This window comes from Camelus bactrianus, chromosome 18 (genome assembly GCF_048773025.1).
Source record: "Camelus bactrianus isolate YW-2024 breed Bactrian camel chromosome 18, ASM4877302v1, whole genome shotgun sequence".
Taxonomy (NCBI): domain Eukaryota; kingdom Metazoa; phylum Chordata; class Mammalia; order Artiodactyla; family Camelidae; genus Camelus; species Camelus bactrianus.
Window position 1 is genome coordinate 29,085,167 of NC_133556.1, and position 26,351 is coordinate 29,111,517.

A 26,351-nucleotide genomic window follows, 5' to 3' on the forward strand; every position below is an offset into this window, starting at 1 on the left:
ACTGACGAGCTTCAGTGTCCCAGGCAGGAGCATCCACTGGTAAGATCAGCCTAAAGTCACTGCAGCTCACCTGCCAAGGAGGGACCTGCTGTTACGTGGCTGCCCTCCCGTAAGAAAGAGCTGAGGCAGAGCCCACAGGAGAGGCCTTCCAGGTCTGATCTCGTCCCCCAGCTGACCAAGGAGCAGTTCTCATCAATCTCTGTCCCTCTGCTCTGTGTTATCAGTCTCGGTGTCATCCCATTAACCCATTGTGGTGGGGACAGGGCTGAGCAGGGGCCTGGGGCTGGTGGGGTCTGCATGTCTGTGGGAGGGTCACCCTTCCTTCCTCAGGCAGACCTCCCAGACCCTCACCTGGCCACGAGTGGGGAGGTTTGAGTGGTGTGTGAGAGGCAGGTGATTACCTGCCTACCCATTCTGAGTCTTGTCTCCACATGACCTTGGAACAAGCCCCTGCCCGGGTCCAGACCCTCTGCAGTCACCGAGCCTGTCTTGGGGGCAGCCTCTCTGGGAGCCCCTCTCCTGCTCTGGTTGGAGTAAGGGTGGATTCTTGGCTTCTCCAGATTTCTCTCTTTTGCGATTTTCATGAGGAGTGGCTCTGTCCTTGGCCACTCGCCCGATCCCAAATGGAGAGTTTCTATGGATAGAGTAAGAGTCTGGAAATGGTCTCCTAGGCTTGGGAGACCTTGGTTCCTGCCATCAGGATGGGCTAGGGGCTGTGTTAAGTGCCAGTGCTCCAGGATCTCCCCCAGGCTCTCCTCATGCCCTGTGGGCGCAGGGAGTGAGGGGTGGGGGATGGGGTGGGGCCTCCCTGTGGCCAGCCTTATAGGACTTTCCAGGAGGACTCTACCTCTCCCTGAGATACATTCCCTTGGGCAGTTCTGACATCACAAGGACGCTGGGTCAGCCCACTCCCCTGGGGCCTCTTCTTGGAATTCCCTTATTTCTGTCCTGATGCTCAGCCCCTCTTTCTGAGGCCTCAAGTCTTAGCTGAGAGAGGCTTATGTTTTCACTCGAGTTCCATTCAGTGGTTGAGTGACAGCACATCACACAGACGTAAAACATGTTTTCAGTGTTAGTAACAAAAGAGAAGGCATGGTACCATGTTGAGGGGAAATCAGGAAAAATCATATGTTTAGAGTTATGCCAGTTGTGTCAAGTATTTCTAATGGGGAAGGAAATATACTAAATATACTGAGAGTAGCTATTTCTAAATTGCATTTACTTTGTTCTTTGAATTTCCTGTATGTTTCAAGTTTTTCTCAAAAAGTATTTAATACTAAAATAATTTTTTAAAACACTAAGAACTTTTTTAAAAAAAGTCCTCATGAAGAAAGAGGAAAAAAAGTCTTCATATAGGGTATGATTTACATTTCAGTAAAGCTAGGCAAGGAGGGTGAGCTTAGTGGTAAAGTTTCTGCTTAGCATGCCCAAGGTCCTGGGTTCAATCTCCAGGTCCACCATTAAAATAAATAAACCTAATTACCTCCTCGCCCTAACAAAACAAAACATTTCAATAAAGCTCTAAAAAATAAGTGTAGGTATAGCTCAGTGGTAGAGCACCTGCTTAGCATGCACAAGGTCCTGGGTTCAATCCATTGAACTTAAAAGTAAATTATAAATAAATAAATAACTCCCCCAAAAAAACCTAAAACAAACAAAAAATAAGACTCCAAACAAGTTTCGAGAGAGGACCGTGTGCACCCGCAGTGTGAGAGGAATGTAGTGGGCCTGAGGCCTTCCTCACCTTCTTCTCTTGCCCCTAAAGGTCATCCGGGGCAAAGAAGCAGCAGGCCCATGAGAGCTCCAGGCCCCTGTCCATCGAGCGTCCCGGGGCCGTGCATCCCTGGGTCAGCGCTCAGCTCCGGAACTCGGTCCAGCCCTCCCATCTCTTCATTCAAGACCCCACGATGCCACCCAACCCGGCCCCGAACCCTCTGACGCAGCTGGAGGAGGCCCGCAGGCGTCTGGAGGAGGAAGAGAAAAGAGCCAGCAAGTTGCCCTCAAAACAGAGGTACGGGGGCCTCAGGGAGAGCAGGGGGCCTCCTGTCAGGGCCTCTCTGTGCTGTGGTACCACTCTTGGGGGTGAAGTTCCCCAAGACCTGAGGTCCCCCTGCTCTGTTGTGTGTGTGGCCAGTGGCTGGAGGGCAGGTGGTTGTCACTGTCCTGGGGAAGGAGGAGGAAGTCCTTCCTGCATCGTGGCTGCCCTGTGCGCATGTGCTCGCCTGGTGTTCATATTGGGACCGCTGGAAGTCACAGTCAGATCACCATTAGCTGCTGTGCAGGCTGAGCTCAGAGGGGGCAGTTCTGGGGCTTCCTGGCTGCCTCCCTAAATGTGTCATGTGCAGGCAGGCAGAAAGTACTGAAATGTGTGTGGTGTTAGCTCTTCTCCTAGAGAAACCCCAGCCCCTCAGCCCTCCTTGGCCTTGAGGGCTAGGATGGCCCAACTGGCTACCACTGTAGCCTCAGGCCAAGCCCTATTCTACCCCAGTGGAGTGGGGAGACCTCGCCTTCATGGGGGCAGGTGATCTCTCCAAGCTGGACCCTTTAGCTGGGCCTTAAGGTCACTTTCCCAGGCATGGCCCATCAGGATTCCCAGGCAGATCAGGGTCCCTGTGAAGGACCTGAAAATCAGAGAAATGTGGTCATAAAACTGTGGCCAGTGTTTTCCTCGGACGTCCTGGCTCCCCTCACCCAGTCTTCAGCAGACCTGGGCATCTGGGGTCTGGCCTCACTGTGTGAGGGGCCGTCCTGCTCTGGGGAGGTCAGAGTCAGTGTGCAGACTGTCCCCAGCATCTATCTCGGGCCCAGCCAGAAGTCTGCATGTGTCCCCCGGGTCATTGAAGGTGACCATATGTATGGCCACTTGTCTCATAGCCCGTGACCTTGTCTAGTTAGTGTAGAACCGGGGAAGCCGGCTCTGTGTAGGAGGCCTCACCTGGTGCTGGAGTTGCCGCGCCCATCTGACAGGCCCATGACTTGGAGGCAGACGTGGCTGAGGCGTGCAGACCTCCTCCCTGCTGCACAGACCCTCTGCAGGGGCTTCCTGCCCACCATCCTTGCCTGGCATCATCTGCTGTTCCTGCCAGCGCCCAGCAGGCCTGCCCAGCAGCACATCCGCTCTCTGGCTACTGACGCCTATTCAGCCACTCCAGGGGTCCAGGGTGCGTGGTACTTTTATAGACGGCTGCAGACCACAGAGCAAAGGTCGCTGGGCCCTCCTCGTGGGGCGCCCCCACCCAGGCCGGTCAGAGTGGAAGTCACTGTCAGGGCCGCACATCGTCGCACCCAGGGGTAGACACCGCTGGGAGAGATGCTGCTGGGCAGCGAGCCCCAGGACAGGCCTCCCAGCTCCTTGGGACAGGGCGATGCCTGCGTCCGGAACCCAAGTCTGTGGCAGATGGAGCAGGAAGAGCCACACCACAGGGAGGAGGCCAGAGGCATCTCCTCTCCAGAAGGCAGAGGCTCCTGTGAGTGCAGACGAAGTGACAGGATCCCAGAGTGTGTTTCCGGGAACCCGGGGGTCTGCCCGTAGGAGGAATCTGGGAACTCTGGACGGACGGAAGCGGCGTTGGTCTCTCAACTGATCCTGATGGAGCCCTTGATCCTCCAGCCCTATACCACAGCCCAGGAAGGGGTTTGGTGTCCTGTCCGCCTCACGCAGTGGGAGCCTTGTTTGTGGTGACAGACCGCTCCAGGAGCCCCCGCTCCGCCTGCTGGCCACTGGAGGCCCCACCGCAGGCCCATGCAGCTTACAGACGCCGTTGTTCCCTAGGTATGTGCAGGAGGTCATCCAGCGGGGGCGCTCCTGCGTCAGGCCAGTGTGCACGCCCGTGCTGAGCGTGGTGCCAGCGGTGTCGGACCTGGAGCTCTCCGAGACAGAGTACGTGCGCTCCCCCTGTGGGTCCTCCTGGTGCCGTCCACCCGGCCCACGCCGTGGGCCACGCCCTGCGGTGGCGCAGCTGTTGCCGGGATGGGAGCTTGGACACTGCGCCTGAAGAGCTGGGGCTGCAAGCTGTATATCTGTCAGAGGACCTGCTGACCGTCCACATGGTGACAAGTGACCAACAGGCCAGACAGGAGGTCTGCTTGCCTCCTGCGTTCTGGCTACAAGTCCCCCACCCAGCCTTGGAACTCGCTGGTCAGCGACCTCCTGGCTTGATGGGGTCGGGCTGCAACTGGGATTCCCCTGGCCCACCGCCGACCAAAAGCATCAGCGCTGGGCACTGTATGTGCAGTGAGCTGGCTCTGTTCTCACATGGAGTGTGGGGGTCTGCGTGTCCACACCCCAGGCACCTGTGGGCCACGTGTAGACACTGCCGACCACCCAACCCCCACACGTCTGCTCAAGACAGAGCAGGAGGAGGGGTCCCCCACCTCAGCCTTCGCCGGGCTGACCCCAGACAGTACTTCATCGTGTGCAGCCCAGTGTGCTGAGCAGCTCAGGGCCTCCCCAAAGGTCATTCCCCAGGTTTGGCCTCAGAAGATGCAGGAGACCCCTCTGTAGAGCATGCACCCTCACAGGAACCCCTGGGGGGCTCCCAGGACAGGCTGAATTGGAGGCCGCATGACTGAGAGACGGAAACAGGTGCCTGGGCACCTGGCTCAAACAGTGGATGGCCACACGGCTGAGGTGTCCGCCTGGGGTGTGCCCAGGAGCACCAGGAAGGGGAGGGTCTCCTAGGAGAGTAGAGCCCGCTGTGAGCTCAGGCAGCCTTCCTGATGTGATGCTGGCGTACCCAGCTGACCAGGCCAAGGGCTATGCACAAGCACACTGGGCAGCTCTGGGGTGGTCACAGGACAGGGGACACTGGAGGAGAAGGGTGCTGCCTCAGCACCCCTTGGGATGAAGGTCCTACCCCTGCCTGGGCAGAAGGTGCTGCTGGCCTCATGTCCCTCGCTGAAGTCTTGGGATCAAGCTCTCTGCTGTGGGGCAAGTCCATTTCAAGACCCGTCACAGTGGTGTTTGTCTAGCCTCCGGCCTTCAGGTGTTCTTGAAGGTTTAGGGCTGTAGACTTCCCTGGGACACAAGCAGTATAGACCAGCCTGCAGGCAGGGCTGCAGTGGTCCCCACTGCCTGGCTACCTCATGGAGCCCCCAGAGGCATCTACGCCAGGTTCCAGCTCTGAGGGGCCTGCTCACCGAGTTTTGTGTGGTCTGAGTCAGGGTGCTGCCCACCGGCCAGCTCAGGCCACAGGGAAACCAGGGCTTTGCAGTGGGTGGAAGAGGGCAGTAGGCAGGCCTAGGCACTGGTCAGACATGAGGCAGGCAGGCAATGAGCTGCTGTTCACGCAGCAGGGCACGTGGGCTGGTACAGGATTGGAAACCTGGGTGGAAGCACGGCATGGGGTGAGCCCACAGGGGTTGGATGTGGCTGTGTGGGTGGGGTGGGCATTGGGGCCTGTGGACGTGTGGCGTTCCTGAGTATGGCCTAGCTCACCCCTGCAGGCCTTGCCTGTTGTTTACTGGGGAGCCTGGGTCCAGGGTGGGGTGCCCTGTGGGACCCCAGGCCCAGCAATCACTGCAGCTTCTCTGCCCCCAGGACGAAATCACAGAGGAAGGCGGGTGGTGGGAGCATGCAGCCGTGCGACAGTATCGTTGTGGCCTACTACTTCTGTGGGGAGCCCATCCCCTACCGGACCCTGGTGAGGGGCCGTGCGGTTACCCTGGGCCAGTTCAAGGAGCTGCTGACAAAGAAAGGCAACTACAGGTGAGAGGCTGGGGTGGGGCCTGTGGGGTCTCTCATCTCTTAGTCCTCCTCCACCTCATCCTCCTGTCCAGCCATGGCGTTAGCGTGAGCCCTGCAATGAGTGAGGCATGGGTAGCCTTAGGGTTCCGGTCCCAACTCCCGGCCCAGCTGCCTGACTGATGCCTCTAGGCCAATCGACTAAGGGGTCTTGAGGGTCTTTTGGTCCCCATGCTGCAGTGACCTGAGTCAGCTTCATGTCAGCCTCCTCATTCAGCCCAGTTTTGCTGGACTGCAGAAGCGCGGGCTCTCCTCCCCCAGGGTTTGCCCTGGGCCACCTGGCCCTGCTGGCCTGAGACCAGCTCCTGGAGGCTCCTGAGTGGGCACTGTAGGAGGAGCAGAGCGCAGATGGCGTCTCAACTGGGGTCAGTCCGTGGTGGGCCTACGTGTGTGGCTTCCTCTGTCCACTGAATGGCCAAGCACCATTGGAGGGCATGGCCACTGGAGGAGGGCCTGGGCTGCAGTGGCCACTGCCTGGGCTTGAGTCGGGGTGTTAACCCAGTGAGGATGACAGGAACCCCGTGCCCACCCACTCCTCCCCCACGGCACCCAGAAGCCAGGGTGGGGACCCCATGTGGTCACCATGCTTGTCCCCTTCCAACCCTCTGGCACACAGGCACCGGGCAGAACCAGCTCATGTGCCCTGCAGGAAGGGTCTGGAGCCACACTGCTGTGCTCATAGAGGGTGGTGAGGCCCCGAGGGCATGGCAGGGTGACCCTCACCACCCCTCCCTGCCCCGCAGATATTACTTCAAGAAAGTGAGTGACGAATTTGACTGTGGTGTGGTGTTTGAGGAAGTGCGGGAAGACGAGGCTGTCCTGCCCGTCTTCGAGGAGAAGATCATCGGAAAGGTGGAGAAGGTGGACTGACCAGCACGCCTGGCTTCTGCGCTGGCTGGGCCCTCATGGGCCAGGGGCAGGGGCAGCTGCACCGAGAGCAAGGTCATGCGGAGTCACGTGCTCTTGAGTGTGTAGAAGACATGGGGTCTTGGTGGGAGGCCAGGTGCCACCTACCCCACAGCTGCCTGCCCCTTGGCTCCATCTGTTTCCAGGTGGGTGGAGGTCCCTGAGGGTCCCAAAGGCTTCCGTCCACTCCTCTGTAGGAATACTCAGAGAGTCCGCCCTAGCAGGGAGCCCACCTTGGGGCCGCCTCGAGACCTCCCCAGCGGCCCCTGCTGCTAACTGCCGGCAGCCCCCCGGCGCTCACTCCACAGGCTCTGCTCCTCCCTCTGAGACTAGCCGCCTGCCATGGCCTGCCCTGGTCAGGCCTGTCCCCGAGCTGGGGTGCAGGGCCTGCGGGGCCTCTGCCAATTGTACGTGTCACCGAGTGCCTTCAACACAGCTTGTCTCTTGCCTGCCACTGTGCGGACCCGGCAACGGAGCACTGAGGCCTTCCCTCCTCTGCCCTCGGTTTACGAGCACTGGCTCAGCGGGTCCCGGGCCCCTCCTTCCTAAGGGCCCCTGTAAATATGTACAGTTCTCAGGCCCGGGCCAGTGGGGGGGCTGCCCTGAGCCCGTTTTTCATGCGCTGACTTGTACAATTATCTTTTCAAAGGTACTTGGATAATAATGAAATAAAACCATTTTTGAACCTTCTCTGACTGTGGAATGTACCTAACATGGGTGGGGCCTGGCTGGCGGGCATGGCCCTTGGTGGGCTCCTGGCATGCGTGCCCTGTCTCCTGTAGCCTTCCTGGGCACTGAAGGAGGGCATGCCAGCCTCAGAGGGGTGGGGGTGGGGTCTTGTGGACCAGTGCTGGCAGAGCTCTGGAGAGGGCGGTGCCGAACCCAGCCATGCTCCCCATTCTAGCCCAGAGGGGCCCCAGGAGGAGGGCTGGGGGAAAGGACTGGACGCCATCCAAGACATAAAGGCCCCAGGAGGCTGAGACTTGGTCAAAACCAAGGGTAAGGGGTCAGCCTTGCTCAGGAACCACACATAGCCCAGGACCAGAGCTCTTTATTCACAGCCCACAGCTTCCACAGGCACCAGAGAACACAGTGCCCAGGGAACACTGACAGTAGCAGCAGCTATAGCTCGTCTTTGGGCTCCAAGGTAGAATTTTCTGGTGTCTCCTGGAAAGGGTCATAGAGCCCCAGCTGGAGCTGCACCCTCAGCCCAGACCTGCCCTAGTCAGCCCACAGCCACCCATCTGGAGGACTTGGCTTATCCAGAGCCCTAGAGCCTTGGGACAGACACCCACCGGGAAGGGGGCACCAGGCACTTCCTTGGGCTCCTCTGCAGGCAGCTTGCCCCCGTTGTCCAGAAACTTGGAGAAGGTCTCCAGGTCCCTCGTGCTTTTGTATTCAATCACCTGAGGAGGAACAGAAGGGTCTGGAGAACACACTCTCCCAAGCCTCAAAGCCCAAGGCCACATACCACCCAGACCCTACCCACCCCACCAAGGCCATGCCCTGTCTCCAGCCACTACCTGAAGGACCCGGATGGAGCCCCAGACCAAGGACAGCAGGGTCCCGCCTCACCCGCCTCACCTTCCGACCGGGCCCTGCTGGGAAGTACTTGAGGGTGGGGAAGCCTTGCACAGGGAAGGCCTCCAGTTCATTGGCCGTTGCGTCCAGCTCGGCGATGATGATGTCCTCGTGGTCCTTGTACTTCTCGGCCAGGGCCTCCCAGGCTGGGGCCATCTCCTTGCAGTGGGCACACCATGGGGCATCTAGGGCAGGGGGCATCAGCACAGCCTGCAGGGTGCCCCACCACCTCCCCTGCCCACTGCCCTTCACACTCACAGAACATGACAAACACGTTCTTGGTTTCATCAAAGGCCACCTGCTCGAAATTCTTGCCCACGAGAGTCTTGACTGGCCGTTGGTCCCAGTCAGGGGGCACCTCTTGGCTCAAGTGATAGGGCTGGGGAACCGGGCCAGGTGCTTCATTGAGGGGTCTCTCCCAAGAACTGTTGCTCCCACCCCCACCCGCTGGTGGGCAGCCCAGCAGCAGACCTTGACCTCCCCTCCCAGGACTGCATGACAGAAGGCCGCAACTGAGGTTGCAGTGACTGGACCTCGGTCCACAAGTGCATACTTCTTGGTGGTCTCTATGTTGATGAAGCGCAGGGTGGGGGCCTCCTCAGCCTTGAGGCCAAAGTATTGCAGCACGTGGTCGTTGTCGGCACCCACGTCCACCACCACAAACAGCACCTGCCAACAGGGAGGCCGAGTGGGCGCCCCATCTCCCCACCATCCCGCCCCCAGGGCCCAGCCAGTACCTGCCCCCGGAAGGGGGGAGCAGCCTCCTGGAAGCCTGCCAGCAGCTCCCGGTGGGGAGCCAGCGTCTGGTTGACGAACAGCAGCAGGTGGTTAAGGATCTTGGCCGCAAAGATCTTAGGGGACGTCTGCAGGGCAGGTGGAGCTCGTGGGGCGGCTCCCACGGGCACCTTCCCACTGCCCTGGCCCTCCTCCTCACACCAGCACCTCCAGCCTGACTCACCTGGCTGTTGAACTCCGTAACCAGATGCATACTATGCGTGAGGAGGAAGCGGGACAGCTCCCCCTGGTCCAGGCCCAGCTCCTTGTCCACTGGGAAGTCTGCCCGTCCCTCGTCAAACTGGACAACACCAAGTGGGTCAGCAGTAGCCATGGCTCTGACCCCTATCCCCGCCCTGGCCCTGACTCCAGGCCCAACCCACCTTCTTGAAGAGGACCACAGTGTCCTTGGTGAGGCCAAATTTCTGAAAGAGCTGTGGCTGGTCAGTGAGGCCAAAGGTCATGTCCAGGGCATCCTGGGCCACGGCCAGGAAGATAGCCACATCTTTGTCCTTCAGGTCCTAAGGGGCCAGAGCCTGTGAGGCCAGCAGACATTCCAGGCCCTGCTCCCAGGCTTGGCTCCCATGCCCTCAGCTCACCTGGAAGAAGCCCACCACCACCACATCCCTGGCATCGATCAGCGCCTGGGCACCCTCCTCATCCTCTAGCTGAGTGGCACTGGAGCCCACCCGCCGCCTCAGCCACTCAGCGATACCCTCCGCGTCCAGGGGACCTGCAGAGATTCCCTTCAGCTGGGGCCCAGCCCTGCCCACCCGCCCAACCTGCCCCATCTCCCCACTCCTGCTCCCCGCACCAGTGTATTCCTCTGGGTGTGTTCGGTTCCCATCTCGGAAGAACTTGAGCGTGGGGTATTCTGTCACAGCAAACTCCTCGGCCAGCTCCGGCTCTGCAGGCACATCCACCTTGGCCAGCCGGGCCTTGGCTGACTCCGCTGCTAGCAGAGCAGCTGCCCTGCTGTACTCAGGGGCCAGTGCCTTGCAGTGCCCACACCACGGGGCATCTGGGGGACAGGACTGTGAATGCCCCCTGGCCTCCCCAACCCCAGCTGTCCACCAGGCCAGAGCCGGCAGACCCGGGGGTCAGGTCCAGCAGGGAGCAAGCATGTCCTATCCATACAACCTTTACCATCCAAGCCTCAGCCACCCTGAGCCCAAGGACCAAGACCAGCTCTTCACAGCTCTCAGCTCAGGATGCAGCAGCTAGTACTGTCCCGACAGTGAGGTTAAGAAGAATCCGCCAGCGGCTGCCCTCTGTGGCCGGCTTCCCGGCTGTAAGCGGCTGCCTGTTGAGGCCCACCAGCTAGGAATGGCTCTCCCGAGTGAAAAATTTATAAAAACCCAGACGAACAGGCAAGTCTGAGTGCTAGCTGACCCTTTACAGGAAGAGTTGGCAGAAGTATGACCGTAGGTCTCCCCTGTACCCATGCCCCCCACAGTGTGAGGACTGGACCCCCAGGGCTCTGCCCTGGTGCCCTCCAATGAAGCCCCAAGGACATAGTGGCACTGGAGCCTCTGTGGCCACTATGGGGGGCAGGACCCTCCAGGGTGGCCCCTGTGGGTCCCCTAGCCCCACTGGCCCTGAGCACTCACAGAACTCCACCAGCAGGGCAGGGTGCTCCTGCAAGGCCAGGCCTAGGGTCCGCTGGCTCAGCACCAAGATCCCATCCTCCTCGAGGACCTCCTCCTCCAGGGGCTCCTCCAAGGGACCCCCGGGCCCTGGTTCCTGGCCCCACAGGCTTGAGGCCCCGAGCAGCAACAGCAGCACCAGCAGAAGCTGACCGTCCATGGCAGTGCCGGGGCCCGCAGGTGGGGGCAGATAAGGGGGCCGGGGGCCAAGCGGCTGCTGCCACGTGGCACGTAGGCCTGGTCACAGGGAAGATAAGGCAGGAGGTTCCCCCCACCTGGGGGAGGGGAGGCAGACAGGCGACACCGAGGGCACTGAGACAGAGCGACATTTAATAGGACTGTTTAGGGCACAGTGCCAAGCCTGGGGAGGGGGCATCCCGGGATAGGACAGAGGGCTTGGTGGGGCTGGTCACAGGGGGCTGGGGAATGCTCAGGGGTCCCTTGCAGCAACTGACAGAGGCGGGGGAAGCCAGGACTCCAAATGGGAAGTCAGCACCCAGGCAGGGGGCACTCAGTTCTCCCAGTCCTGCCGGATGTGGAGGCCCCACTCCCAGGACAGGTGAGGGGTCCTGTCGTCATCGGTGATGAAGGACGTGACCACGTAGGCGCCCCGCACCAGGGCGCCCCGGGGTGCCTCCTCCACCGGAGTCACGAACTCATACTCCTGGGCGCTCGGGCCGTAACTGCCCACCATGTAGACAGCTTTGTCCACTGAGAGAGGGTGAGGGTGTTAGGGGCTGCCCTCTGCCCCACTGGTCCCCACCCCCAAGTCCCCCCAGGCTGCCCCCCTACACCCCCCTCACCGCGCAGGCCCCGGCGGTAGGTGTGATGCAGACACTTGAGGCCACTGACAATCTCCTTGTTGACCTGAGGGACAGAGGGTGTTAAGGGGAGCCTCTGGGGGCTAGGCCTGTGGCTGGCTGGTGTTCCCCACAACAGCTCCCTCACCTTGAAGGTAATCTTCACTTTGTAATCAACACCCTCCTTCAGGACAAACACCTGGTTTTTCAGCGCAGCCAACTCCCCTGTTAGGGAAAGTGCAGCTAAGTATGAACTCCTGTGATGGCTGAGACCCTACCCCAGGAACCCCCACGGAGGGCTGTACCTGTGAGGGCTACAGTCTGGGAACTTGGGATTGAGCACGGGGATACTAAGCGGTCCAAACTGATAAGCCCAAGTCTCTACCCCCAAAATCAGTTTGTACTTTGCAAAAGGGGGTTACCCATGAGGTCCCTGCCTGGGGCTCACGGTGTACCAGGCATCCTGGAAATTACCTGTTAGGTCCATGATGATGGGCCCTGGAGCCTGCTCAGACATCAGTGTAAGCCTGGTCACCTGGACATTGGGCAGGCTGGGGTCTGAAGAGAAACCAGAAGTCTACAGGGGCACCTGTCCCCACCTGTCCCCTTCCAGGCCCTGGGTGTGTGCATACCCACAACAGGCGGCAGAGGCCCCAGCAGCGCCTGCTTGTACTTGACCAGGCTCTCGTCGTCTGGGTCCAGCTGCTGGATCTCCAGGAGACTCTTCCTCCCCGGGGCCCGGTACTCCGGCACAGCCTCATCCAGTGCCTCATCTGGTGGCAGCTGCCCCACCTCCTTGTCGGTCAGGAGGACTGGGGTCGGGAGGGTATGTGAGCAGCTGCTGCCAGCTGACCGTGGCCTTTACTGGAGCTTGCCATCTGGCCAGCTGTACCTCCCACTGCCCAAAAGATCTTAAGAGGAAGCTGGTGAGTGCTCTGGGAAGATGCAGAGGCAGCACCCACACCCAACCTCTTCAGGGGACTGAGCCTCCCAAGAGATGGAGCCAGGCGACCCCTGGAGGCACCAGCTGCCTTCTGGTCCAGCCATTCATCCAGGGCCCCTCCCTGACTCTGAGGCCAAAGCTGAAGGAAGGAAGACTCCAAATAGGGGACAGCCCAGAGGAGTAGGGGCCACCACTATAGAGTGATGACCTCCAAGGTCTTTCCTAGAGCAGAGGCCCTGCCTTTCACTACCCACTAGGGTCCCCAGTGCCCCAAAGCCTCTTTCCATTTTTCTAGCATGCTACTGGATGCCTCTGGATCCCCAGCACCCTGCTTGGGGACTAGGTTCTCTGAATGCCTTCCCACAGTCCTAGGGATTCCTCCCCACAGCGTTCCTGAAGGCTAGGAGTGGTTCTCTCTAAACCCCTCAGCTTATGTTCTGGGGCCACATCCCCAGGTGCCTCCAGGCTCCTAGAGTCCCTTCCCACAGTGCCTGGGTTCAGGGGTCTTTCTGAGCCTTTCCCACAGTCCTAGGAGTTGGTTCCCATGGTGCCTTGGGGCCGGGTCTTTCTAAGTCCCTGCTCACTGTGCTCCAGTCTTTCCAGAGATCCACACCCTTCCTGAAGGAACCCCAGCCCCACCCAAGGGAGAGGGGACCTAAGGGGCAGGTTCCCAAGGGAAGAGGGTCCCCCTGCCACCCTGGCTTCACAAACAGACCCACCCCCTCTTGGCTCCTAGCCCCACGAGTGTCTAGTCTGGACGAAGCCCCCCAACCCTGCTAGAGCCCGGCCAGGGGATGGCGCCGCGAGGTCCCCACGAGCGCCCCCAAAGTTTCCGCAGGGGAGAAGCCGGCCCCCGCCCTGGGCTGAGTCCCCGCCCGAGCCCCCCGCCCACGTGGCCACCCTGGCCCCAACCGGGCCCGCTCACCTCGGGCGCACAGCGCCAGTCGCAGCAGCTCCAGCAGCTGCGCCCCCAGCTCACACGCGTCCAGGCCCAGCATGGTGGCCCGCGGCCCGGCCCCGCCGCCGAGCCGCCGAGGAGCCTCCGCCCGCCCCGCCGCCGCCCGGCTCGGCGCTCAGCCCCGGCGCGACTGCGGTGAGCTCATCCCGGCCGGGAGCGCCCCCCGCGCCCAGCGCCGCGCCCGCGCCGCGCGCCCCCAGCCGCTCCGCGGACCCCGCGCAGCCCCGTAGAGACGCGCGTGTCGCCCGCACGGCGCCGGCACCCGGTTGTCCCCGCCGCAGGCGCACCCGGCCCCCGCACAGCTGCCGCTGGCACGGACGCACACGACCGCGGTCACGGTCCCAGCCTCCCTGAACCCCGCTCTGACCGTCAGCGCTGCCCCACCCCCACGGCGCCGCCAGGAGTCTGGGGAGTCTCCGGGGAAGCCCTCTGGGCGGGGCGGGTGGGGCTGGGGGCGCCTAGTGGAGCAGGTGTGTTCTCCACCCTCCTAGTCCCCAGGCTCTCATTACCTGCAGGCAGTGAAGGCCGCACCTGGGGCCCAGCAGTCCCCCACCCTCCACCCTCCACGACTCCCACCTCGGCTGGAGCTTCTGTCTGGGCAGTGGGTACTCCTGGAGTCTGCCCAGCCTTGGGGGACCATAGAGGGTGGGGAAGTGTTTTATGGGTGTCTGCACAGCCTTCTGGCCCCGCACCCCAGAGGTTCACAGTCATTAGCACAGAGGGGCCAGTGTCCACATATACAGGGGCCGGGGGTCCCCTCAGCAGTGAGGAGCAATCTGGAGACACACAGCCATTATTCAAATGTTTACTGGCTGGGCTGCGTGAGTGTGGCAGAGGGTGGGGAGTCTTTATATGCTTTGGGGACCCAGACCATTCCGGAAGCCCCTGTCTTTGGGGAGAAAAGGACACTGATCCAAAACAGAACAGGGTGGTGGAGTGCTGAGAGGGGAGCACAGAGGGGCTACTGGTCTCGATGCCTAAACAGACCCTGGGGCAGGTAGATGGGGATCAGTGGAGCAGGGGAAGGGGTGAGCTGGACTTGAGGCTGGGGACAGCTGGGTCAGCGTGGAGGGGGAGGGGGAACACCAGCCAGAATCCTCCTGCTTCCTTACACCTCTTGCCCCCCCATTTCTGAGAACACCCAAGGATCAGATCTGCCCTTGCCCAAAGGAGCCCCTATCTGAGAAGGAGGCCAGCAGGCTGTGGGTAGTAGGGGCACTTGGACTCCCAGGGGCACTATCCCCTTTGGAGCCCCACCTGTCCACAATCTTTCCAAGGCAAGTCTCCCCAGCGGAAGCCCAGGCCCTTTGCATTCTGCTGCTCCTTCCCTGGGGTTGGGGGAGTTTGTCAGGGAAGCTATGTGCCCCAAGATGAGGCCAGCTCTGGCCTCTGGTGGCTTTCGACCTCTCCAGACACCCACCCAACCAGAGAGGACAGCCAGGCCTGAGGCCAGCCTGATGCCACCCGTGTGGGTGGGGCTGGGTGAGAGGATGTCACTGGACTCTAAGGGAGGATGGTTCCCTGGAGGGGTAGGAGCCCCCTCCAGTACCCCTGCCCCACCTCATGCTGGACCTGGCTTTGCCAGCAATGAAAATGGATTCAGATCCTATATCTGAGGCTCTGGCCAAAGGCCAATTCCAACATTCTGCCCTGCCCCCAGCATCCCGGGAAGGGGTAGGGAAGGAGGGGCAATCTATCTCCAAGAAGCAGAAATAGACCTATCTGCACCACTTAAAAATGGTCCCAACCAACGGGGGTGTGGGTGGCCAGGCTGGGCCCTGAGCCCAGAGGCTACCCACAAATCTTGAGGGGCAAGTGTTGTGATCCCCAACTGCCTGCCCACCCCAGGCCTCTGTGCAGCTAAGGGGAAGTGAGCTGCCTGCCCCAAGCCTGAAGGACCCCCACCCAGCACAACTGTGCAGCCACCCAGTGTTACACCAACCTGGTAGCACCCACACAGGTCATGCTCGGTGTCACAATCTCAGGGACACACTCCTAGGGCAGTGAGACCCCTCGCCCAGACCCCGCAGCCCCTGCACCGCTGTTCGCCTGCATCCAGGATGTGCGCCCACATGAGGTGGGTATGGCGAAGGGGTTACAGTCGACCCTAAACCGTTGTCCCCTTTCCCAGCCCACCTTCCCCACCAGTCCCCTCCCCTGAGATCCTCCCCTCCCGGAGCCCTCTCCCTGAGTTCTCACCCCATCTCCCCCACCCCCGTTCCAGCTGAGCTCCATTCCCTCACATCCCCCACGCTGTCATGGTAGGTCCAAGCCACTCTCGAAGCCCCCGGCAAGTCCCCGCGGGCCAGGCCTTGGTTTCTCGTGACATGAGGGGAGCCTCCTCGGTGTGGCTGATATGGCGCCCACGCGTCCCCAGACCCCGCGGCCGCTGAGGGTTAACTCGCGCGGGGCGGGGCTGCGGCCGGGGCGGAGCGGCGCGGGCAACCCCACCCTGCCTGCCTCTGCCATGGCTGCCGGCCCCGCGCCCCTCGGCGGGCACCCCCGCGCGCAGAAGCCGCATCTGAGCAAGGTGGGTGCGGGTGGTCCCGCCCGCCGCCCCACCCCTGCCCATTTCCTGGACCTCGAGGCCGGAAGGGGCCGGAGGGCAGTGGATGCGGATGCGCGTGAGTGTGGACGCTACGCGAGCGCGCCAGTGCGGACGCGGGCCTGGGGCGATGGCACTGTATGAGCGGGGCGGGGCAGCGGAGACCCCGGAGCTGGGGTCGCCCCTCGCCTCCGCCCCGCCCTGCACCTCTGCGGTCAGCAGCGGCCTGAAATCCCACCATCAGTGCGCCTTAATCTCCTCCGAGCACACTGATCTGGGGCATCCCGGCCGGTTCCAGGGAATGAGGATCTGAGGGCGGGGGAGGCCGGCCGTGGCAGATCTTCCATTCCCTTTGCCCAGATGGAGCGGGTGGTAGTGAGTATGCAGGACCCCGACCAGGGCGTGAAGATGCAGAGCCAGCGCCTGCTTATCACCGTCATTCCCCACGCAGTGACTGGTGAGGCCCCGCCGGGGGAGGTGAGGGGGTGCCGCCTTGCCTCGGCCTCCCCCCACCCCAGTCTCTGCTCTGCAGGCAACGACGTCGTGGAGTGGTTGATCCAAAAGTACTGCATCGCAGAGGATGGTAAGGGGTCAGCCAGCTGCACTTCCCGCCCCCACACCTGGCCTTGGGGTCCCTGTGCTGATGCCTAGGGCTAGGGCCAAGCCCAGTGAGCTAGGGAGGGGACTCGTCGAGGGGGGCGCACCTGACTTGGTTTCCCCTGTTGAGAATTCACCACTTCTCCCCAGAGGCCCTGCACCTGGGCACACTCCTGGTGCAGCATGGCTACCTATACCCACTGCGAGACCCCCGTCGCCTCCTGCTCCGGCCGGATGAAACACCCTATAGGTTCCAGGTCAGGCTCAACTGGGAGCAGGTGGGACCCTCCCACCAGACAACTCCTTGGTGGGGACTCCTGGAAGGGGCAGCTGGGGCAGGAGCAGGATCCAAGATGTCACCACAGGCCTGGTGGTCCACTGCCCCCTCCGCCAAAGGCCTGGACTAGAAGGGCCTGCAACTCAGTGTGTGTGCTCACTCATGATGGAGCCCCCTTCCTGCCCGGCCTGGCCACACCAGGGAACCAGGTGGGGCCTGCCCTCAGTTTGCACCCCTCAGCAGAGGCTGCAGCTACATCCTGGGCCTGGGCAGGGAGCCCAGAGTCAGTGAATCAAGTGGAGCTTCGGTTCAGGTGGAGGGAATGGTGGTGCTCAGATGAGCCTCCAGGCCATTAGCACACCTCCCCACCACCCCCATCCCCTGCCCTCAGCCAGCACAGTCTCCCAAGAGAGCTGAGAGGGTAGGGACAACTCCTGGGTGGGAAAGCCTAGAAGGTCACAGATACCTTTGTACCTGCACTGCACCCAGACGCCCTATTTCTGGATGAGCACCCTGTGGCCAGCCGCTGAGCTAGACTATGGTGAGTGAGGAGGGGTGGGCTAGCCAGGGACAAACTCCCAGGACTGGTGGCCTCAGGGGTGAGGCCTCAGGTGCAGTCTGTGCCCTGTCCTTCCAGCCATCTACCTGGCCAAGAAGAACATCCGAAAGCAGGGGGCCCTGGTTGACCATGAAAAGGTGGGATACCACCACCCCTCCCCTGCCACCCCGGCTGAGTCCAGCCAGAGGAACCCAAGCCCCACTAGTGGAGCACACAGCCCAGGCTCCAAGCTGATTCAGATGCACAAGCACACACACCCTATAGAGGGGATCTCAGAGGGGAGGTGGGGGTACACCCCCCAGAGCTGGGTGTAGGCAAGAGTTTCCCACTGGAGACCTTCAACCACCCTCAGGCCCACTATGACCAGTTGCACAGGAAGATCAACCACACATGGGACCTGGTGGTGATGCAGGCGAGAGAGCAGCTGCGGTGAGACCCCACCCTGCTCGGCAGGCCCCTCCCGGCTTTCCAGGCACCACAGCCCTGGGGCCAGAAACTTCACACCCTTGCTTGGCTGCCTGCCCAGGCCCTGGCACGGGGGGTGCTCTGACGGATACAGTGTCCCCCCAACTCTGCCTACCCCCTAGGGCAGCTAAGCAGCGCAGGAAGGGGGACAGGCTGGTCATCGCATGCCAGGAGCAGACGTACTGGCTGGTGAACAGGCCCCCGGTGAGCCTCTTGTTGGAGGGTGGTTCTTGGACAGCAGAGAAGTCCTTGCAGGGTCAGTGTGTCTCCCTCAGGTGTTCACTCAGGACCTGCCTTCTGACCCTGGGGAAGGATGTATCTTTTGAGATCCTGGCAAAATTTCTTGTTCTTTGGTTCATCAGAACCCAGAGGTCAGCAGTCCAGGCCTAAGCTCCCCCTACCCATAGACCAGGACATACCATTATCTCTCTGGGTCTGAGGAAACAGAATGCGGGCACCTGAAGGCCAGTGAGGGGTGGGGAGTGGGGACTGGGCTTAGCTGCAGCACAAGGGACTGAGGTCACAGGCCAAGAGCTTTTGGGGTGCTGGCCTGAGGTCAAGCCTTCCCCAGATGCGTGGGCCTGGTAGGTGGTTTGAGGTTCCCCTATTGTGTGGGTCTGTGGAGAGACCAGTAGACAGGGACGTGTGCACTGGGTGGGGGAGCAGTCACAGACCATGAATGGAAGCAGAGGGTGAGGGGGGTGCCCATGAAAAAAAGTGAGAGGAACCTTCCATGGGCGGTACCTCACCAAGTGTGGGTGTTGTCTCTGGGAAAATGACTGACTCTTCTGCCTGAGGGTCATGCAGGGCACAGGGCTAGGTGGGTGGAGTGGGCCAGGGGTCCCTGTGGAGGGGGCCGGGGGCGGGGAGGGAGAAGACCAGGCCAGCAGTTGTGTTTGGGGACATTGTGGCAGGATAGGTGGGTACAGTGAGCAGGTGAGCAATTGGGAGCTGAGAGATGCGCTTGGCTGAGAAGAGGAAGAGTGGGGAGACTTGAGGAAGCAGTGAGGGCTGGAGAAGGATTGGGAAGTGGGCTCGAGGATGGGCAAGTGGCCATAGGGGGATGGGCAGAGAGGAGGAGCAGGAGGCCGAGTTCCTCAGAGCGTGTTTCCACATTGGAGGGGGACATGGGCACAGGGCTTCCATTTGTGTGGTTAATGGAGGAGAAACACAGCCCTGGTGAGGGGTCTCAGTGGCCTGCCTGAGCTGTGCCCCCCACTTCATTTAATCTCCCTCTGCAGCCAGGGGTCCCCAGTGTGCTGGAGCAAGGTCCAGAGAGGGGTTCCTGCACTGCCAGACAGGTGCAGATGGTGAGGACCCTGCATGGACACCCCCCAGCCCACTCCCCACCCCTGCACACATGCACCCCTCCATCTCCCACTTCACCTCCCACTGCCCCCACTTCATCCCCCCCACAGCCCCCACTTCATCCCTCACTTCAGCTCTGACTGCCCCCACTTCACCCCTCCTGCCCCCCCACTGCCCCCAACTCCATCACCCCACTCCACCCACAACTCTACCTACTCCACCCCCCCCACCTCCCTCACTACATCCTTCCCGAACTCCCCTCACTCCACCCCTCTCCCACTGCCCCTACTCCACCCCGAGGGTACTACTTGGGGCTGCCTGTCCATTTGTCCATCCGAACATCACATGATTCAGTCACTCCAGTTCTCCTGCTTCTCTTCCCCTCACTCTCCCCTAGCCCTGGACCCCACTCCCAGCCCCCTGCTAACTCTCGCCCTCTCTTGCCTCACCTCCCACCTGCTGCCCTGGGTGCAAGTAAGTACAATGGACCCTGTGGGGTAGAGTAGGGGTGGGAGGTCTCCCCCCAGGCCAGGCAGCATCAGGGCCCGAGGGGACTTGGAGCGCGGCGAGCAGGGCCGCGGGCTGTGCCAGAGGGACCTGGGCCAATGAGCCTTCTCCCTCCAGAGGTCCCGGAGATGGAGGGAACTGGACCATGACATACGTCCGGACTTTGTAACAGCAGAGCCCTCTGTCACATCCTATGGAACCCAAAAGAACAGATTCACCTAGTGCCTTACTGTGAAAATATTTTCCTGACTTTAGAATTGTAGTTCACGATGATAGGTTTATAATTCCCGCCGTGAAGTTGGGCAGAAATAGACCAAAAGATGGTAGTCACAGGTGACCCAAGGGTGCTGTCTGCCTTCCCCTCTGGCTTGCCTGGTGTGGCTGTGCAGGCCCGGAGGTAGCTCCTTCGCTGGCCTGAGGAGGAGTCCGGGCTCTGAGCTCTGAACACAATGAGTCACACCTGGGGCACCAGTGCAACCCAACCCCCTCCAAGCAGCATTCCTCAAATATAAGTTGTTTCGAAAAACAGTTTAAATACATTTGAAAATATGAAATAGTGACAGTTGGGGAAACTCAGGGCAACTTTGAGCATCTGAGGGCTCGGTGAGTTCCCCAAAACATCCAGACTCCAGGCCCCAAGAAGCTTCCTGGAAAGTCAGACCCCTCCATTAGAGGCGGGGCAGGGGCTTGAGCCGGTCTCTGCAGCCTGGGGTGGGATGTCAGTCCCCAGAAGGGCCTGCCTTCTAACTGCAGCCCACCCTGACCTTTCCAGACCAAGACGGTGGATTTCTATAAGCGGGAGGTAGGTGGCTGGGGGTGTGTGGGGGCGCTGGGGAGGTGGGAGTTGGGGGGTGGGCTGGTGGCTCCCAGCCCAGGCTCCACCTCACAGGTCTCCTGTTCCAGATTGAGTGCTGTCGGAAGGCACTGGGCAGGACCCGGGTGAAGTCCTCTGTCTGCCTCGAGGCGTGAGTGGGATGGGGGTGGTGGCTGGAGACCCCCAGCCCAGAGCCCAGACCCTGCCTCCAGTGCCTCGTCCCCACAGCCCCTGCACTGGCCCCGGCACCATCCCCCACCCCCAGGTACCTGAAGTTCAGCAGCCAGCGTGGGCCACACGACCCCCTCCTGTCAGGGTGCCTGCCCAGCAACCCCTGGGTCACCGACGATGACACCTACTGGGCCATGAATGCACCCAGGTGAGCCGGGGCAGGCTGGGAGCTTGCAGGTGTGCAGCCGCCCCCCATCTTCCTTGTGCTACTGACTCTGCTGCCGTCCCCGCAGCGTGGCTGTGCCCACGAAGCTCCGGGTGGAGCAGTGGGCCTTCAGCTTCCGGGAGCTCTTGGAGGACCCTGTGGGACGGGCACATTTCATGGACTTTCTCCAGACAGAGTTCAGTGGTGAGAAGCCCCCCTCCCCTGCTCCTGGCCCCCCATCAAAGAGGCTGCTGCCTGGGCACCCCTCCTGAGTTTCCACCAGCCCTGGGTGTGCCTGATCTGATGCCCGGACCCCTAGCCGAGAACCTCAGCTTCTGGGAGGCCTGTGAGGAGCTGCGCCACGGAGGGCAGGCCCAGGTCCCCGCCCTGGTAGATGCCGTGTACCAGTGAGTGCTGAGGGCTGGGTGCCAGCCGGTGGGCGGGGGGGGGGGCAGGCCTGAAGAGCATAGACCCACCCAGGGTCCCCTTCCCCAAGCCAGGCAGTTCCTGGCCCCTGGCGCTGCCCGCTGGGTCAACATTGACAGCCGGACGATGGAGCGAACCCTGGAGGGTCTGGGTCGGCCCCACCGCCACGTGCTGGACGACGCCCAGCTGCACATCTATATGCTGATGAAGAAGGTTGGGTCCCCATCACCCCCTTGAGCTGGGGTCAGGTGGCACTCATGCCCCTCAGGCTCTGAAGGGCTAAAGGGCTTGTCCAGCTATGATTGTAAAAAGTGTTCTTGTGGAAAAGTTCAGACATGAACACAGGTAGTGTAACACGAATCCCCACGTACCTACGGGCTGCCTTCAAAAACGGTCAACTCAGGGCCTGTCCAGACTCATGGTCCATCCTGCCCGTGGCCCCTCCTGGGGACATTAATGCCATCGCAAGAGGTCCCTCCACGGACCTCCTGGACCACCTGCTCTCTTCAGCGTGGCCGCAGAGGCCAGCATCACACCTGAAACACAAACAGTATTTACTCAACCTTCTAGTAGCCAGTCAGGGTCCAGCCTTGCCCACCTGACCCTGAATTAGTTTCCTGCTGTTGCTGTAACCAACACAGCAGACCTGGTGGCTTCAAGCAACACAAATTTCTTCTCTCATGGTTGTGGTCAGAAGTCTAACAGGGGTCTCATGGAGGTAAGACCAGGGTGACAGCAGGGATGGTTCCTTCTGGAGGCTCTAGGGGAGAGAATCCGTTCCCTGCTTTTTGCATCTTCTAGAGGCACCTTGTTCTTTGATCAGATTTGTCCTCAGTTTTGTTGTTGTTTGGTTTTGTCAAGAATATTTACTTCTGAGGTGGTGCTTGGTGTGTTCTCTGCTCAGGAAATCGGCCTTGGCAGTCTTGCTTGGATTCATGATCTCATTAAGGTTTGGGATGTTTTAACCCATCACCGCCTATTTGTTTAGGCTGCCTCCCCTCTTTGCTAGCCCAGTAGTACCATCATATAGGAAAGACGGAATCAAGGATTGATTTCTTCTTTAATTACCACTTTACAAAATAAGGAGTTGGACCCTAGTATCTGCCCAGGGTGGTCAGTGAAGTTGGGATGTTTTTAATACCATCATAAACTCACATTTTCACCATATTTGATGGGTTTGAATCCCTTTCAGTTGTTACCGCAGGATGTCCAGAAGTCCCCATATCAGGCTGGTTGTTTTTGAGTCCTGTGACGTGTCCCCGAAATCCTTGTGCTTCCTTGCTTTCTAAAGGGCTATCCTGCCCCAGACCTGGAGTCAGCCATTTCCATGGCAAACTTGGTCCTGCCTCAGGGATGGGGTTCAAAAGTCTTGACCTGCACACCAGACCTGTTCATTATGCTGGGGCTAGTCATGGTTTCAGGCCTTTGAGTGGACAGAATCAAGAAATACATTGTTGTTGTTGTTTTAATTGAAGTATAGTCAGTTTACAATGTTGTATCAAGTTTCTGGTGTACAGCAAAATGCTTCAGTCATACACGAACATATGTGTATTCATTTTCATATTCTTTTTCACCATAGGTTACTACAAGATTTTGAATATAGTTCCCTGTGCTATACAATGTGAATTTATTGTTTATCTATTTTGTAAATATTAGTTAGTATCTGCAAATCTCAAACTCCCAATTTATACCTTCCCACCCTCTTCCCCACTGGTGACCATAAATTTGTTTTCTATGTCTGTGAGTCTGTCTCTGTTTTGTAAATGAGTTTGTCTTTTTTCTTTAGATTTCACCTATAAGTGTTATCATATGGTATTTTTCTTTCTCTTTCTGGCTTACTTCACTTAGAATGACAATCTCCAGGTCCATCCATGTTGCTGCAAATGGCAATTATTTTTATGGCTGAGTAGTATTCCATTGTATATATATGTAACACATTTTCTTTATCCAGTCATCTGTCGATGGACATTTAGGTTGTTTCCATGTCTTGGCTATTGTATATAGTGCTGCTATGAACATTGGGGCGCATATATCTTTTTAAACTAAGGTTCCCTCTAGATATATGCCCAGGAGTGGGATTACTGGATCATGTGGTAAGTCTATTTTTAGTCTTTTGAGGAATCTCCATACTGTTTTCCATAATGGCTGCACCAAACTACATTCCCACCAACAGTGTAGGAGGGTTCCCTTTTCTCCACACCCTCTCCAGCATTTATCATTCGTGGGCTTTTTAATGATGCCCATTCTGACTGATGTGAGGTGATACCCCATTGTACTTTTGATTTGCATTTCTCTGATAGTTAGCGAGCGATATTGAGCATTTTTTCATGTGCCTATTGGCCATTTGTATGTCTTCATTGGAGAATTGCTTGTTTAGGTATTCTGCCCATTTTTGGACTGGGTTTGTTTTTTTCTTATTAAGTTGTATGCGCTATTTATATATTCTGGAAATTAAGCCCTTGTCAGTCTCGTCTTTTGCAAATATTTTCTCCCATTCTGTAGGTTATCTTTTTGTTTTGCTTATAGTTTCCTTTGCTCTGCAAAAGCTTATAAGTTTAATTAGGTCCCATTTGTTTATTTTTGCTTTTATTTCTATTGCCTGGGTAGATTGCCCTAGAAGAACATTGCTAAGATTTATGTCAGATAGTGTTTTGCCTATGTTTTCTTCTAAGAGGTTCATGGTATCTTGTCTGATGTTTAAGTCTCTAAGCCATTCTGAGTTTAGTTTTGTATATGGAGTGAGGGAGTATGCTAACTTCATTGATTTACATGCAGCTGTCCAATTAACCCAACATCATTTGCTGAAGAGACTGTCTTTACTCCATTGTATATTCTTGCCTCCTTTGTCAAAGATTAGTTGGCCAAAAGTTTGTGAGTTTATTTCTAGGCTGTACGTGTTTGTTTTTTTTTCTAACAACTTTATTGTGGTATGGTTCTTGTACAGTAAGAAAACACACACCAGGAGTTCATACTGATACTTGTAACTCAAATTCAGGATTACAGAGTCTCCTTAACCTCTTTGACCTCGTGTCTCTCTCCCACTCCCCTACTGAAAATCTGGGTTTTCAACAATGCCGACACTACTCACATGCCTTTTCTCAAGATTTACTCAGTAGCTCAGCTGAACAGCACATTACAGTTCACAATTCAGTTGCTGAAAATCGATTACTTTTTTCTTTTTCTGGTCTTTTATCCATATCCCTCCGAACGCCCTCGGACACCCTGTCACGTGGTTGGGGTGGCGTCACCCATTGGTCGCCCAGCTTCACTTTCCGTGTTGAGGATTCCTTATTTATTTCATAATTAGGTAAAATATCTATACAATTTCAAAATCCAGTCTACAAAGCAAAGTACATTCGACTAAATCTAGCTGGTATTCCTGCCCCTCCAGCTGAAGTTAACAATTTAAAATGAATGTTTATTGTTCTTTTTATAATACAAGCAGTTGGGCTTAGAGACTCCTGTCCCTCTTTACTGAGTCTTGTGCTGCTGTTTTTATTCCTCCCTGCGCCCTTGCCCTCACTCCACGAGGGATGCGGAGAACCAGGGACGCCTGTTTCCTGTTGCGGCTCCGGGATCCCCCAGCTGGAGGGACCCTAGTTTGCTCCTCTGCACTTGGGCACCAGGCTCTTGCCTGGATTGGGGCTGGGTCTCCCTGAGTCTGACTTGGCCTGGGCAGGTATCGGGGGGCTGGTCTGGCCCCATCCACCAGGGGCTCTGGGCCTAGAGGAGGCCCCTGCAGTGCTGGCTGAGACCAGGAGGTGGAAGGGGTCAGGGCTGGATGTCATCTCTTGCAGGACTCGTACCCGAGGTTCCTGAAGTCGGACCTGTACAAAGACCTGCTGGCGGAGGCTGTGGTCCCCCTGGAGACGAAGCGCCGGTGAGCTAGGCGGTGTCCCCGGGCAGGCGGGCAGGACGCAGACGGCTGCCCCATGCTCAGGCCCCTTCTCGCCCACAGGGTGTTCCCATTCATGTGGAAGCCGCGGCATTCCAGCCCCAGCCTTGCTCTCCTTCCCACCTCCACCTCTGGGGAGCCTGAGGCTGCTGCCGGTAGCCCTGGGGGTGGTGATGGGGAGACCTAGGTGGGCCTGAGTGGGAGGAGGTGGCCATCATGCCCTTGTCACCCTCCTCTTGCCCAGGGTCCTGACAGCTGCTGAGACCCGCAGCACAAGGTCCCCTCTTGCCCAGAGGGCCCAGCCTTGTGGGGAGGAAGTGGGGGAGGATGCCATCTCCAGGGATCCTCGTTTTCCCTTGTCACACCCTCCTTCCAGAAGGGTCTGGTCTATGGGCTGATCCCCACAAGGCAGGGGGGCCCTGGACTGAGTTGGCAGAGGCCTGGCATTCCTTGCTGGCACCCAGCCCCACCTTTGGAACTGACACTCAGAGTAAGAGGCACAGTCTGGTGGTCACCAGCAGGGGGCATGAAAGTGCAGGGGGTTGTGCCACTCCCACCAGGCCGCACCAGCCTTCCTCTTCTGTGGTCTCCCAGAGGCCACAGCTTTGCCACCCTGTTGGACAGAAATGGTTCCAGCCCTGTCACCCCTCCAACAACCGGTCCTGGTTCACAGTAGGGGCAGTAGAGCCTTTTGGGGAAAGATGCCAGTGGTCCTTGCTCAGAAGGCCCCCTCCCCGAGACTCTGGGTGATAGGTGAAAGCTCCTTTGGGGGTGCAGCCAGACACCCCTCCCTCAGGGCTGGTCACACCCTCCCGCTCCTGGCACAGAAATAAAAGACCCTCGGATTCTCAGTCTGAGCCTGACCGGCTGTGGTCCAAATCATGGTGGGTGTGTGCGTACCTGTGGTGTGTGTGTGTGTGTGTGGTTGGCGGGTGTACATGTGTGGTGTGTGCACATGGCGTGTAAAGCATGGTGTGTGGGTGAGGCATGCACCGGTGAGGGAGGTGGTGAAGGACAATGGGGAGTTCATGTGTCAAAGGCAGTGGTGGGGGCCACAGCCCTCAGGCTGCAGACTTGCGTTTTGGGCTTTGGGGGAGACAGCAGGGGACACTGTCCATGCTCTGGTGGCACAAGGAGGAAATAAGCACACTGAGTCCAGGGAGTTGTCCTGGTGTTGAACCCAGTGTCTCCTGGGCCAGCTGTGCCCTAAGGCGTCAGAGGTACAGAGAAC

The 26,351-nt window shown here is 59.0% G+C and overlaps 4 protein-coding genes across 16 annotated transcripts in view; 2 read left to right on the plus strand and 2 right to left on the minus strand.

Annotated features, from left to right (window-relative positions):
• Window positions 1-7,339, plus strand: part of AXIN1 (axin 1) — a 58,635-nt gene extending 51,296 nt beyond the window's left edge. The window contains exons 8-11 of one of the 2 annotated variants that reach the window (XM_010950900.3): window positions 1,766-2,011; window positions 3,773-3,880; window positions 5,540-5,707; window positions 6,487-7,339. In XM_010950900.3, coding sequence (XP_010949202.1) covers window positions 1,766-2,011; window positions 3,773-3,880; window positions 5,540-5,707; window positions 6,487-6,613 — 649 coding nt within the window. In that variant the 3' untranslated portion in view covers window positions 6,614-7,339. The remainder of the gene's footprint in view (window positions 1-1,765; window positions 2,012-3,772; window positions 3,881-5,539; window positions 5,708-6,486) is intronic. The other variant, XM_010950901.3, reaches the window with a different exon arrangement.
• A 344-nt stretch (window positions 7,340-7,683) lies between these two features.
• On the minus strand, window positions 7,684-10,963 carry PDIA2 (protein disulfide isomerase family A member 2). The gene is made up of 11 exons (XM_010950902.3): window positions 10,615-10,963; window positions 9,819-10,025; window positions 9,604-9,737; window positions 9,388-9,525; window positions 9,189-9,305; window positions 8,968-9,093; window positions 8,702-8,899; window positions 8,489-8,609; window positions 8,234-8,415; window positions 7,945-8,055; window positions 7,684-7,816 (listed from the first exon to the last, which is right to left on the minus strand). The coding sequence occupies exons 1-11, from the start codon at window positions 10,808-10,810 to the stop codon at window positions 7,772-7,774; spliced, it is 1,575 nt and encodes a 524-aa protein (XP_010949204.1). The 5' UTR covers window positions 10,811-10,963; the 3' UTR covers window positions 7,684-7,771.
• ARHGDIG (Rho GDP dissociation inhibitor gamma) lies at window positions 10,961-15,483 on the minus strand. Its single transcript, XM_074346707.1, has 6 exons — window positions 13,319-15,483; window positions 12,083-12,262; window positions 11,925-12,008; window positions 11,599-11,675; window positions 11,454-11,517; window positions 10,961-11,361 (listed from the first exon to the last, which is right to left on the minus strand). Exons 1-6 carry the CDS (start codon window positions 13,389-13,391, stop codon window positions 11,162-11,164), a joined length of 678 nt encoding a protein of 225 aa, XP_074202808.1. The 5' UTR covers window positions 13,392-15,483; the 3' UTR covers window positions 10,961-11,161.
• Window positions 15,484-15,626: 143 nt separating this feature from the next.
• Window positions 15,627-25,971, plus strand: RGS11 (regulator of G protein signaling 11). Of its 12 annotated transcripts, none has more exons than XM_074346698.1 (17): window positions 15,631-15,881; window positions 16,257-16,353; window positions 16,429-16,479; window positions 16,644-16,750; window positions 17,260-17,311; window positions 17,408-17,466; window positions 17,682-17,758; window positions 17,917-17,998; window positions 19,036-19,104; window positions 20,388-20,411; window positions 20,513-20,574; window positions 20,689-20,802; window positions 20,888-21,003; window positions 21,119-21,206; window positions 21,300-21,438; window positions 25,023-25,105; window positions 25,184-25,971. In XM_074346698.1, exons 1-17 carry the CDS (start codon window positions 15,708-15,710, stop codon window positions 25,305-25,307), a joined length of 1,518 nt encoding a protein of 505 aa, XP_074202799.1. In that variant the 5' UTR covers window positions 15,631-15,707; the 3' UTR covers window positions 25,308-25,971. The 12 variants fall into 12 exon arrangements, with proteins under 12 accessions (XP_074202805.1, XP_074202803.1, XP_074202797.1 ...); XM_074346697.1 differs by having other exon boundaries at window positions 15,633-15,881; window positions 20,382-20,411; XM_074346696.1 differs by having other exon boundaries at window positions 15,630-15,881; window positions 20,991-21,206.
• The last annotated feature ends 380 nt before the right edge of the window (window positions 25,972-26,351 follow it).

Bases quoted from the DNA above. Each gene is read 5' to 3' on its own strand.
- PDIA2 (XM_010950902.3), bottom strand. From the start codon at position 10,810: ATGGACGGTCAGCTTCTGCTGGTGCTGCTGTTGCTGCTCGGGGCCTCA. The intron at 9,094-9,188 runs GTGAGTCAGGCT...CCTGCCCTGCAG, and splicing joins TTACGGAGTTCAACAGCCAG to ACGTCCCCTAAGATCTTTGC. The intron at 8,416-8,488 runs GTGAGTGTGAAG...CCCCTGCCCTAG, and splicing joins GAACGTGTTTGTCATGTTCT to ATGCCCCATGGTGTGCCCAC.
- ARHGDIG (XM_074346707.1), bottom strand. From the start codon at position 13,391: ATGCTGGGCCTGGACGCGTGTGAGCTGGGGGCGCAGCTGCTGGAGCTG. The intron at 12,009-12,082 runs GTATGCACACAC...GTTTCTCTTCAG, and splicing joins GCCTCTGCCGCCTGTTGTGG to ACCCCAGCCTGCCCAATGTC. The intron at 11,676-11,924 runs GTAATTTCCAGG...TTTCCCTAACAG, and splicing joins CATCATCATGGACCTAACAG to GGGAGTTGGCTGCGCTGAAA.
- RGS11 (XM_074346695.1), top strand. From the start codon at position 15,708: ATGGCGCCCACGCGTCCCCAGACCCCGCGGCCGCTGAGGGTTAACTCG. The intron at 17,759-17,916 runs GTGAGACCCCAC...CCTACCCCCTAG, and splicing joins CAGGCGAGAGAGCAGCTGCG to GGCAGCTAAGCAGCGCAGGA. The intron at 20,412-20,512 runs GTAGGTGGCTGG...CTCCTGTTCCAG, and splicing joins TGGATTTCTATAAGCGGGAG to ATTGAGTGCTGTCGGAAGGC.